Source organism: Pygoscelis adeliae, unplaced genomic scaffold (assembly GCF_000699105.1).
Source record: "Pygoscelis adeliae isolate BGI_AS28 unplaced genomic scaffold, ASM69910v1 Scaffold52, whole genome shotgun sequence".
NCBI classification, from domain to species: domain Eukaryota; kingdom Metazoa; phylum Chordata; class Aves; order Sphenisciformes; family Spheniscidae; genus Pygoscelis; species Pygoscelis adeliae.
Window position 1 is genome coordinate 7,877 of NW_008824285.1, and position 13,500 is coordinate 21,376.

A 13,500-nucleotide genomic window follows, 5' to 3' on the forward strand; every position below is an offset into this window, starting at 1 on the left:
GGAACGAATGGACTTGCTCAGTTTCGCATGAACTATAGGCATTAATTAATGCCTACGGCATTAATTAATGGCCATAAATATTCATGAAACAATGCAGCTGAAAATTTTATTCACATGAAAACCCCAAATTATTACTTTAAGAAATCACTTTTTAATTGTTAATTACCTTTCCAGTATCACATTTGGTGCCTTCATTCACCATTCCTGGATCCGGGACATCAGAGCCTAGCTGGAAATCTACACCCCAGCACGTGGTGCCTCTAATGGGAGTTTGGATAATAGCAGGCTTAATTCCAAAAACAGGCATAGTTTTCACATTTTCACATTGCAGCTTCCCACACATGGCATTCCTACAACATCAACATATGAACACTGTAGTGACACTTCAATTTATTCTGAGAAAAAGACTATCACGCATTTGAGATGATCTTTTCTTTCTACTGGAAGACACTACTTGAAAATAAAATTGAGGCAACTCGCCAAACAAAATTGAGCTGGGCCTCGTTTCAGTACTGCAAGAGTACGGATTTATCCCTTCTTTCTGTAAGTTGTTGGGATCTTTACATTAAAGAAAATATGACGATTGCTACTCATTTTTCTGTATGTGAACACCTTAGGATAAGAAAAATCAATGATGGGAGATGTGGAACACACTCTCCTTGCCATAGCCCAAAAGCTATGCCACGAGCCCAAAAGCTTCAAACCCAGCAATGGAAGAATTGCCTGAACATTCAAACTCACTTCAACTACTATGTTCAAGAGTTAAAACCAGACAATCTAAAACAAAAGTCAACAAAACTTACAACTGCGTATGTGTGGGGGCTTTAAGTGCTAGTAACAGCTTCAGAAATTAGGATAAAACACATCTTTTCTAAGCTATCTCACTGTGGTTTCAGAATGATGCATACATGTCAATAAGGTTAGATTATGGGATGACATGCCTCTCCCCAGTGCACCTGCTAAAACACCCCAAATAACACTACGATACCCGAATAAGGATTCTCAATGGTACATTTAGGAACTTCTTGATGCACTGGGCTCAACTCACCAGCTGGAACATTTCTTGTAGTCATGGCCATGGAAACCACAGTTGCCAAATCTGTCACCCTTGGAATTCACTTCGGCAAAACAAATGTTGGGGGCTGCTTTGGCTTCTGCGAACAACAGCCCATCCCCCAGACAGAGGAACCAAGTTAAATAGGGACAGAAACATCTCATATCATCATGTCTCCTTTACTCAGAGCAATTATCCTGCTACACCTAGTATTTTCCAAGCAGCACAGAGAGCTTAAGAACTCAATCAAAACAATAAAGGGGTGAAAACGTCAGCACTACAAGGTTCCAAGTTTAAAAAAAGAGAGCGAAAAATAGCCACTTAACATTGAGTCAATTATACCATTTGATATTCCTTCATGGCCCCTTTACAGCCCTGTACACTGGAAGCCCCACTGTAATGGGAATGATCAACGCAAGGAAATTACTACTTGAATCACCAGCACAGCATTAAATGTAACAAAGGAAGAATGTGTGAAGGCTAAGCCATAAATACCACTATTTCAAATCCTTTGCCAAAGCCAGCTGGTCTTTGTTACAGGAAAACAAGTAAATATATTTTAAATAAACTTAGTGTATTCTTTTAGCTATGTCTCCTAGAAAAATTGTAATACTGTGCTCTTCCTTACTTGAGCCAAAGATATCCTGACACTGTGCATCGTAGTACTGGCAAACGCCATTGTAACAGTAGGCTTCCTCGTTGTGGCACAGGTGACCGTTCTGAACAGTGAAGTCCGGCTGGCAGAACTGGGACGTGCCATTGCAGTACTCTGGAAGGTCACACTCGTTGTTACTCGCCCGACACTCAGTTCCTCCAGGAAGGAGCTGAAGAGAGAGAGGAGGGGGAAACTGCATCAGAAAATAGAAACTTTACAGCAGAGATGAACACTGCACCCGACCCACAATATGCCCCCCAAAACAGGGCACTGATCTGAAGCCCTCAGTGGGTACTGTGTACATGCATGACAATTCCCTCTCACAGATGCACTGGCTGGACTAATGCTCTCCTTTTCTCAATATTTGAAAGTGTTCTTCAGTGTTTATGTTTCAGTCTCTTACCTGGCAGTTTTTACAGCAGTCACCATAAGCACATTCAGCACCAGATCGGAGTCTGCAAGTACCTGGTTCACAGCAAGGATCACTTTCACATTCCTGAAAATAGAAGTGCTGTGAACGTCAAGAAATCGCACCCTTCATCCGGCAGCGTCCCCTCTCCAGAGAGGGGCACGCAAGGCTACTCTGGCAGCATTTGTAAAACACACAAGCCACTAACCTTTGGTGAACCACAGTCACACTCCTCCCCGGCATCTACCAGCCTGTTCCCACAGTATGGGACGCTATAGGTTTCATCAGGCTTGGGAACGTTGAGCAGACAGCTTCCACCTTTGTTGAGAGTTAGCTTCTCAAAGTCTTCTGCACTGCAGCTGCTGAAGTTCCTTGATCCCCTGCAAGAGAGAACACGAGCTTATCTTTAAGTCAATCCACAAGCATTCCCTCAGTTTGTAGAACAAGGTAACATTTGCCTTCCCCGTGAGCTGCAATCATGACATGACTCTTTGCAAGAGTACTTTGAAGATGAAAGCAACCTGTAAAAACTAAGCACACGGGTGGGGAGTTTTGACCCTTGGAAAATGCCTTCCCTTTTGTCATTTACTTACGATGCTCCAGAGCTCATAATGCAACTGCTTGCTCCACAGTGACAGACACGTTCATCATCATGGTTCATCCCCAGGTTATGTCCCAGTTCATGAGCCATAATTGATGCAAACATCTGTATACTGATTCTTCCAAACTGCACAAGAGCAAAACAGAAGAAAATTAGCAGACAGCTTAAATTGCGAAAGTCAGTGTTTACTTATGTGCCAAAAAGACACTTCTGTCATTCTATCTCTACATTAACAGGATTCTCAGACCAACCGTGCCTGCTTTCCAACGAAGTACATGTCATTTGCTTAGTAATAAGAGCCCTTAGATAAACATATTTGGGACACTACCTAACAACCTCTACTTTCCAGTGCAGCTGCAACTTTAACACAAAAACTAGAGTTCTCCACACCAGCCCAAATCTCCTTAAATATGCAAACTCCAATTCCAGTACTTCTGTCACTAGTCCAAGAAAACAAGATTGCTGGGATTGCCAGTTATCCGAGATCAGCAATTCAGTTCATGAACGCTCTGCAATTTCACATAAAGAGGGCAGTCAACCGGCACTGCTCTAGGAGTTCATGACTGTGGAGGTCAAGCAGACACCAGAGGACAGATTTGAGAACACCCACAGCTCCCACATACTTCTAAGGCAGGGGTGCTTAAAATGTCGGCAGAGAAATCCTGTCCCTTTTTCACGAGTGCTGCACGCTGGGGAGAGGGAAGGCTGAGCAGAGGATGCAGAAGACTACAGAATAGTTGTGATCCAGATATCATGGAAGTGCCAGAAATGGTTGGGGACCACATAAGAGCCCCCACTAAGCCACTTCAGCTTTGTTATTAAAGATTGCGCACCTCCAGGAAGACGTCTGGAGCGCAAAACTCTTATCTTCATCACATTCACAGTATCACTAAAGATCTCTCACCACATTAATGCCTCCTGCGTGGCTCTTGGAGCACACTGTTCCAACATAGGCCATTCCAGCTGTGCCACCAAACCCCTTCTTCCTACGGTCATGGGGAGAAAAAGGAAAGGCAATCATCCCGACTGTACAGACACACAATACTGCCAACGGTACAGCCCATCCGCACAGCCACTCAATACATCAATTCTGCTTGTGGGGCACAAAATACTGCTTTTCCAGCTTTCCAACGCTAACAAAGGAGCACTACTCTTGACTGTAGGTATGAGTGTACCAGTTCGGCTTTATCTTTCTGTGCATGGTTCTTTTATTCTTTTAAATTAAGACAAGAGTTTGCAGAGAATGTTATCCTCTTCCACATCTTCCCTCTAAATATAAAGAGGTAAACGGTCCACCCTTATAATAATTTGTTTTAATTGGCTGTTAGCTGCCTTTCTACCATTGCCAAACTCCATAGATTTCTTTCCTTGACAACTTCCTTTTCATTACCATCTTATTTTGTTTCTACACAGTTCTTAAAGCTTAAGTGCAGCAGCACAGGGCACCACATTTTACTTCATATAAAAGAATTTTTAAAATGAGTATTTTTTCAGCCATTTCACCCTCATCACCTGAACGGTACTGTTCTGCCTCGGAGGAGAAGAGGCTCCTAGCTCCTGCAGGAAGGGGAGCTACCGCTTTGCACAAAGGCAGGCTATGCTGTTGCCCCGTGTGAAGCATGCTCTTGCCTCTGCCCTTTCTTGTACTTTGGGCAGTGACTTCCTAAGGACTGCACTATCTGCGGGAGCGAGAAGTGCACAGGGGCACGCGTCCTGGAAGTGGGGCAGAGACAACAGCTCAGGAAGCTCTGTGCTAGTTTAAGGCAGTAGGGATGGACAGATTAACGGTACGTGTCAAAGCTCAAACCAGGTAGCTAGCTTCTGGATACCAACTGCAGAAACAACTTTTGCCCCATTAAAATGCAACGTTCTGCACCAGGTTTATGCTCATTTTCAAGTGGAAAAAAGCCCTAGACTACAAGTCTAACCAGTGTACAACCTGACAAAGGATTATTTGAACGGAAGCTTTATACAATACGATATATAACATTGCAGGACATGCGGGACAGGAAAAAAAAAAAGTTGTTATTTAGCAATATACCTGTCAGAGAGGACACTGAATTCAAGGACTGCAGAAACATTCTTAAAAATGCTTAAGTTGACTTGGAATGTTTTCACAAGTAAATAAAACACAGCAGATTGCACTGGGTTCTCTGCTGAAATACAATGGCTACTTTTGATACTAAAGCACGGCTGAGCAGACAGGAGTAGAATAAGCTTCTTAAGAGTCAAAGGGAGGGAACTGCAACTCACAGAACAAACTGGGCACTGTCGTGTCTCCGGCGCAAAACAAGATTCTTCTCTCGCCACTGTACAAAATTTGCCAGCACATCACCAGCACCTCCGTCTGTGCTAATTATGTTTTCATACTTCCAAATCTCTAGACCAACCAGCACAATGCGGATGTTCAACATGATGTACATCTGGGGAGGAAAAAAAAGGAGAAATATTTCTAAAGACCTTCATATAACAACAAGTGGTCTGGCATTATGGATCTTATTGCAAGGATCTACTTTTTCTGTTTGGGTTTTTTGTTGGTGTTTTTGGGGTTTTTTTGTTTGTTTCTTTTTTAAATTTAGTACAAAATTCAAATCACCAGAATGCATTTTCCCTGGGATTCAGACTTTCATTAGCTACAGGATCAATGAGAAAATCCAAAACAGAAATAAAAAGGAGTCTCAATCCTGACAAAAAGCATCGTCTGAAATAGTCAAGTTGAAAGACATGCTTTTTCTCTAACCTTGACAAATACTTAAGAATTGCAATAATTGCAACAATCTGTTCTGTCTCTCACTGTATGTACCACAGTTTGGAAGAGTTCTCTAAATTAATTCTGAAGTATGATGAGTGCAGATGAATTTAGAGCTTGAAAAGCTTTCATAGTGACGCATTCACCAAAGCCCGCTGCCAGTAAATACTGCCATCACTTTGCAGGCCCTGCTCCTTTGGCACTCCTTCAGCACAATGTGCAGGCGCAACCGAGTTCTACCAGTCATCAACATGATGGCCAAGGGAACAAGTTTAGCTCCTGGCTTGATAAAAACCTTTATTTCATTCTCACCAAACTGGTAACAGAACAGACTCCAAGGCGGACGTTTACACAAGTAAACAGAGCTTCAGGGCTGCTGCACACAGCATCATTCCCACTTATGCTCAGCATAGCTTTAACTCACACTGTCGAGGAAGTTTGCCAGTTGCACCATGTGTTCTCTTACTTCTGTTTCACTCTTCCCAAAATCTTCAAACTGCAAGACAAAGAAACTTAGTCATGAAGAGATAAAGACAAGAGTTAGAAAAAGAAACAAAACATTTTAAGACCAGTAACATGAAAAACATTTTTGCCTGGCTCCAAATCTCCTGTCAAGAAGATGCTAATCGAGACAGCAGCATCTTCACTGCTGTTGCTCAACAGCTCAATATTCAAGAGAAAACAGCAAAGGCAGTTTTTGCCACGTTTTCCTTACATTATTAGATTCCTTGCTGACAGAAACTCTCCATGTCTGACAGTTTACTCTTTTCCTGAAGAGTATTGCACAGAACATGTTTATTCAGTTTTAGGTTAGCATATTTGCATAACCTTGGCTAAAGTGTCAGTGTCTTTCAACAATTCATTTGGGAGTAACTAAGGCTGAGGGCTTTTCAATCTGTCTCCTGGGGAGAAGGTAGGGAAAACGACACACAATCCCTACCTTTTCTTTATCCACAACTATGAACAGCTCCACGTATCTGGTTTGATGTAAGACCGCTCTCTTTCTCTGCGGAAAAAAGTTTTAGACAACTTCAATTTTATTAATTCGAGTATAAACAAAAAAAAAAATCATGACATCGTCATATTTCACTTGATACAACTAGTGGTTTGAGAGACACACCCAAAGCACACTGTGCCAAGATGAAAACAAGTCAAAACCAAGAAGTGTAATCCAATGCAATGACAATTTCTCTATGAGTGTTTTACACTAAAATTTAGCTGCACAAAGATTTCCCGTGCTTCAAAAGCAAGAGACTTGGAAAACACAGGTTTCTTTGGAAGTACAGCATACACTTTTATAAAGGAGCAGAAAGATACTAACAAGCAAACACCAATAACCTTGAAGTGAAACACAATGTTTTTCATACTCCTGCTTTTACTGCAACCTTATTCCTGTATAGCCAGTCTTTAAACAACAAGGGGAACCTTCACACCAAACTGTTATTCTGATGGTTAGGAGAATGAAATAAACACCACAATATTCTCCTGGCTTCTGATGCAATACTTTGTTAACGAGCCTCTCCAATGAGGGTAGTGTTCCTGCCCTCAAAAGCCCCAAAAAGCCCTGCCCATGAATAATCTAACTAGCCATTTGACTCTCACTGCTGTGTGCAGAAGCAGAAGGAAATTGCAACCGCTTTGTTGAAGAAACTGAGTTCTTCAGCAGCGTAGAAAGCCCTCTGAACAGAAACCTTTAGGTATGTGTTAAACCCCAGGAAATCTGATAAGCTGCTTCCATATTCTTAGCTGAACACTCACAAAACGCGTTATAGGGGACTGTGGAGAAAACAGTGGAGCACTTACTCGCAGTAGCTGAGTCATACTGGGATGGTGATTTTCCTCTGTATGTTCTCTTTCATGATCTTCGGTGGTTACTCCACACGTCGTGGGCTCTTTCTTCACATTATCCAATCGATACAAAATGTGTTTAGAGCCAGAAGAGGAATCCATGGGCTCAATTCCATAGGTGATGTTCCCTATTGTCACTAAACCCCTAAAATACGGTAGTGTGTGAGAGCCAGTTACCCAGATTTTTACAGTAAAACAAAGGAACAATTATTCTTTGATAACTAAAGGCATGTCTATATCTCAGTCCTTGCAAAACAGCACGCTTCACTTCAAGCCTGAAAGCAGCCTTTCACTGGATAGGGCCTTCACAAATACAGCAAATTAAATATTTTTCTAAGAGTCTGCAATGCCCAAGAAACTAAGTCACAGGCCTTAAGCAGAAATGCTTTAGTTCAATTACTATTGCCACTTTGGTGTCTGACATGGCACTGCAAAAAATCAAAGTCCCAAAAGATATGGAAATTAACCCAAAGCAGAAAAAATTTCCAATCAAATTTGATGTGCATAAGCTTTAGGTCCAATTTTGTGAAATTTGCAGACTAGTGTTCGACACTCCGTTTTTCCACTATGTACAGTTCTTTGTAGTGACCGTCTATGCAAATTAGAAAATAAGCCAAAATTTGTGTCAAAGAACAACTTACTGCACTCTGATAACAAACTGCATTAATCAATTTATTTAATGGCATTGCAAATATTTGTTAACTACGTGAATAAAAGATACCACAGAAAGACTGCACAAAGGCATACGCTATTGCAGCTTGGCCCTCTTCACTGAATCCCCACCTGGCTGAACAGTAGTTAAAAACAGAGTAAGAATTTTGTTTCAGGTTCAGTGAGCTACGAGACTCGGGTGACAACAAGGACACAAAAGAAGAGTTGTGCTACCTGAGCCCCGAGCAAGTACTGACAGCAACCACAGAATCCAGGGTCCCCTCCACGTATCCCTGATAATGGCAGTGATCCTACATGGGAAAACAAGGGCGCATCACACACATATTCCACACGTATCTGCACACCCGGTGTGATCTCCAATCGTGTAATCGCTATGCCTGCCACTGACAGGCAGTAGTTACAACTTGACAACATAATATGCTTTAAGTTAAATTTACCGCATGCCCTTTATCCACAGTCTACAGTTTCAAACATGCCTCTAGCACTACCACAATGTAATAGCGTTTCCTTTGCTAATGCACATCTAAAAATTTCCTCACCTGTGCCTTAGTGCCACAAGGACTTACATATATGAAGCTAATCAAGATGCCAGGGGTATAGCACTCCAGCTGGATCCCTACCTCCCTAGTCTGTAAAGCAGATGCTCTTCACAACTCGATGGGGCCAGCAGTTCATTACAGATTTCAGTTTAAAATCCCACTTGCCCACTCAGTCACTCTACCTGAAGCTGGATTCAGAGCTGGCACTGCCAACATGTTATAAATACCAGCCAAGCAGGGCTCAGAAGCATTATCCAGCAACTGGATTTCTTAACTTGACCGTAAGCCATCCTACTCTCAACTTCTGTCCTCCACCCTGCCTCAAATATTTCGAGGCCAGCCCCTCCCTACCAATTTCGGCCAAATCACCATTCAGTGTTCTAGAAAACAGTCCTGCAGAATGCTTGACTTGTATGTAACCTCTCTCCAGCAAGAAGAGGGCCAACACCTGATATCCTCACCAACAGGCGCTGTGCTGCCGGAACTTTTCAGTTGCGCAGTACATCCCTCATCAGCTCTGACAAGACAGAATACTCCATTTTGTCCTCTGTATAGACACATTTTGCAAACCAGACAAGGAGGTAGTATGGGGCAAATACACTCCATTTTCTCTGACAAGTGCATTTTTGAACGTTATTATAGGGGTCAGGTAGATCATGTCGCCTGTTGTTTCAGCAATGAATGCAGAAAGCACTGAAGGCATGTGCTAATCTTTCAGGGCCACTGTGACTTTCATGACCTCGTGCAGAAAAAACATTTTTCCCCTTAGTCAATCACTTTTAACTAGGAAGTAAATACTCGGCTGACTCAGGTGCTCTATTTTCAAAACAAGATCCTATGAATCATATATGACTAGCACTTCCCTTTCAAAGAACAACATTGATACATAAGAAGAGTGAAGCCATTAGAAATACTCTCATGCTTTTTGTATCACACGAGCAGATTTTTACTCTTCTTCTACAGAAGCAATTAAATTTTCAAAGGCAACCTATCAGGCAGCCTGCTTGTACAGGAAAAAAGGGCTGCAACTGCTTTTTCAGTGGAGTAACTCCAATGCTATCCAGGTAAAATCCTTCTCAAAGGTCCTCCAGACTTGATCTCATCCGTCCCTTCCAGTAGTTCCCAAACTTCTGGACTAACGGATAGCCTGTCAACCCTCAAAAATTCTTAGAGACACTAACAGACAGCCTCACACAACTGAAAAGATGCATCAGCAGCTGAGCATTCATTTTGACTTGTGGACTAATCTGGAAGACTGATGTGTGTAAAAGTAAAAGCTATACTCAGCCACTAGACCACCCCAGTTCTGCTCCGTGTGTTCTGGTCCCCGTGAGAAGCAGGGCCCACGTCCAGAAGCGATTCCAACACTGCACTGTGTTGTATGACAAGGACAGCACTGCGCTCAGATAACGAGATATCTGACAGCTAGGAAGAACATTTCCTTTTTAGAAAAGAGTAGCTTTTAATTAGACAGCAATCACCTCCACGTAAGAAAATACGGGTCTATTACAAGCTCCAGGCTGGAGCCTCATCCAAACTCAAGGCTTCTCTCCAGGAAGAGTGCAGTGCGCGCACGGGATTAGAAGGTGGCCCAGCCAAAAAGACAACTATCACTTTATAACACGACTCCCTCATCTTGTAGATGCTCAGTGTTCAAGTCACCTTCAGTAAGGGTATAAAAAGAAAGAAATCCTACCTGGATATCTGGATATTCAGATTGCAACTTCCCCTCCTTATTATAGGTATAAACTGTGAAATCTTTGGGCAGCAGTTCTCTGTAAGGAAAGGAGAGAAGGAATACAAGAGGAATTTCATGAAATGACTATGACACTATAGCAGGGCAATAAGATGATCCTAATCAAAAGTGTCACAAATATGTAAATTGCAATTAAATAAGGAAACATTCAAAAGGAAACCCCCCCAAATTAACAAAGAAATTGTGCATTTCCACAGCAAAATCCAAGATATCAGAATGGTGGAACCGTTAATGAAATGAAATCAACCACCTCACCCTGGATAAGTAAAACAAGCATCAAAACCCATTAAATTGTGCTAAAAGCTTGCTTTCATGCAGAATTAAAAATTTAAAAAAAAAAAAAAAAATCACAGCACTCAGTCACATATGCTGCATATCACCTCTCTTCCCCAGTTTTGGAAGGAAATGCACTGGGAAAGTCTCCCACGATTAAGACTGCTGACCTATACTGGTAAATCCCTTGATGTGGTGTAGCTGAATTCCCGTATTTCTGAGCATCAGGGGCTTGGCAAGTATCAGCTAGATATCCCTAGGGGCTTGTACATTTAAATAATTCTGTCTCTTTTGTATATTATGAGGGCAGTTTTAAGAAGCAACAGCCTGACAAATGGTAACTTACTGTTGCTGCAAGTAGCCCTTTAAAAATTAAACTCAAGACAGACAACATCTATATTGTCTATAAGTTATGGATATTGAGGCCTTGGATATAAAGTCAGCTTCCTCATTATTAGTATTTTTGTGCTACCGAGACAGGAAAAAAAGACTCTGAAACAATAAACAAAACCCAGAAGAAAGTGAAAATATTTACTTGAAATATAGTTCAGTTTGTTTATTTTTAGATGTAAATGGAGAGTGTCATTTCAGCAATTCCCCAGATCCCCTTTGAGCAAACTACTGCTTCCTTCACTGAAAGGGGATCGCCAGGGTTGCCGGAGTTCAACAAAATTTCTGGCTGATAGCCAAGACTGTGTGACTGAATCCACTTTTGCTGTCTTCCTCTGCAGATTTTGCAGAGCTAGCATGTAACTGCACTTCTCAAAGAACCTCAAGAATCAGAACTCGCATACTACCTGCCAGCTTGTTATTCGGACACAACAGATGGAATTAAATAATCTAAAGAAACTTATCACTTACTTGTTCTTTTCTAGATGAATCGTGTATTCTTTTCCCTCTATCTCAATAGCATACGACACCTTGTCCTGAATATGAAAACAGTTGCATTTTACTCATGTTAATGAATAAAATTAAAATTCTTTGAAATCAACAAAAGTTTGGCAGAAAATAGTCTCTGCGAGCTCCGTTACTGCTACTGCACCTTCTGTAACTCAGGACTAGTCTGTATTGTTAGCCTTTTTAGATATAGCTGTAGTTGCTGGAGGTGCAGCTCATACCAACAAAATTTAAACCACCTCCTAGAGGGATGCAGAACTCTGTCGATCTGAGCTGCCTCTCCCATCACGCTTCTTGCTGGTACCCCAACGCTGGTCAGGGGAGCGGGTGTTTCTTGTGCTCCTAGCCGACTTCGCTGAGACCACAAGACTTCGCAATGAGAAGCTGACCACAGCCATCAGGATTTGCTCTGGTTCCCTGACATCCAGCAGCCAAAATGACTGCCATGTCCACACATTGAAATTGCCAGATACTAAACTAATAAACTTTCCTTCTTAAACCTTGCTAGTTGCACCAGACCAGGAATAACCACGTGTGGGTGAGCCCGAAACCTATTTTATAAAATTGTCCCTACCTCCGGAACCTGGCATCCCTTCCTGTGTAACTGGGGAAAAGTCATATGAAGGAAGCTATTTCAAAATAGCTTTGTGGTTTTCTTATTCCTTGTTTCTAAGACTTCCACAAAAAACCCTCTTAGTTACAGCTGGAAAAGGACAATACAGTTTTATTACTGAACATTCACAGTGAGCCAGTACCTCCACAGCCTCGCATTAGCCAAGTGCTACATACAGCAGCTAGGGCCCTTAAACATTAAGTGGATAAGCTGAATCGCCTGACCACTACATTAAATATCACAGCAGGAGTACTAGTCAACGACTGCAATAAACTGCAAGGCATTTTTGTTAATATTAAATTCTGGCAATGTTTATAAGATTTGCGACTAAACACAGTTGGTCTAATCCAAATACTCTGAAGTGTGCAGTCTTTAGTTACGTGGCTACAGCAGAATGATATAAGCTGGAAAGTACCACTGGAGGTTGTCTAATCCAACCCCCTACTCAAAGCAGGGCCAGCTACAGAGTTGGCCCAGGCTGCTCAGGGCCTCCTCCAGTAAGATTTTGAGTATCTCCCAGGATAACGATTCCACCACCTCTCCGAAACTCATTCCAGTGCTTAACAACTCTCATTATACAACTTTTTACACCCAGATCAAAAATCCATTGCTGCAACTTGTAACCCCTGGAGCAGGGAGGTATTTACCATAACTCCGCTCAAGACAATGCTAGATGTAATAGCTTTTGTAAGGATGGATACTTGTTTGCTGCTAGATGAGTCTGATAGTGTTTTGTGAGAATTTCAGGTCTGTTTTGGGTGGACCTCATTAGGAAGTAGATACTAAACTGAAGGCATTTTTAAGACTGCCCAGTACCTGTACTGAGGAGACATTGGAAGCCTCTCGCCGTTCTCTTCCTAACCTCTGCGGGATTACAACTTCATAGGAAGACAACAGAGAAACCTGCTGGAAACCTAGAAAGCAGAACAGAAACACTGGCTAAAGAAACAAAGCAATCGGAAGGATAAGGCACAAGGAAGAAAACGCTATTTCAGGAAAAGCCCCTTCAGTAGGAAGGAGGCAGCCTGTGATTCCAGTTTAGGTCTCCAACTTACCACAGACCCCTGAAACTGGGCTGCTCAGTGTGGGTCTGCAGCGCTGCACTGGGCAGATCCCTCTGCCACTAGACTGGCATCGTTTCTTATCGCATACTTATAAGATCTACTTTTAAGAAACAACACAGCACCACATTGCCAAGGCACCACACATGTTTAGAGAGCTGTAACCCAAATAGAAAAAGCCAAAGGCCCTGATGCACACAGGAGAGCACAGAGCAAATCTCAGAGCAAAGCACACTTGGATTGCCTTGTAAAAGGCCAGAGAAAACAACACACAAACAGCAGAGAAGACACCAAATTTTCCAGAAGGTTTCAAATTGAAAGCTTCGCATTCCAGTTACTGTCTTACAAGTATCTATCTCATACACCATCACTT

The 13,500-nt window shown here is 42.2% G+C and overlaps 1 protein-coding gene across 1 annotated transcript in view; it reads right to left on the reverse strand.

Moving 5' to 3' along the window:
* The window catches only part of ADAM9 (ADAM metallopeptidase domain 9), a 22,314-nt gene that overhangs the window by 7,858 nt on the left and 956 nt on the right, over positions 1-13,500 (reverse strand). The window contains exons 2-16 of the mRNA XM_009318611.1: positions 12,883-12,980; positions 11,418-11,482; positions 10,224-10,302; positions 8,202-8,278; positions 7,272-7,461; positions 6,409-6,474; positions 5,893-5,964; positions 4,973-5,142; positions 3,624-3,705; positions 2,712-2,845; positions 2,327-2,498; positions 2,113-2,205; positions 1,683-1,878; positions 1,049-1,154; positions 167-350 (exon numbers count right to left, since the gene is read on the reverse strand). Of these exons, the coding sequence (XP_009316886.1) occupies positions 167-350; positions 1,049-1,154; positions 1,683-1,878; positions 2,113-2,205; positions 2,327-2,498; positions 2,712-2,845; positions 3,624-3,705; positions 4,973-5,142; positions 5,893-5,964; positions 6,409-6,474; positions 7,272-7,461; positions 8,202-8,278; positions 10,224-10,302; positions 11,418-11,482; positions 12,883-12,980 (1,784 nt within the window). The remainder of the gene's footprint in view (positions 1-166; positions 351-1,048; positions 1,155-1,682; positions 1,879-2,112; positions 2,206-2,326; positions 2,499-2,711; positions 2,846-3,623; positions 3,706-4,972; positions 5,143-5,892; positions 5,965-6,408; positions 6,475-7,271; positions 7,462-8,201; positions 8,279-10,223; positions 10,303-11,417; positions 11,483-12,882; positions 12,981-13,500) is intronic.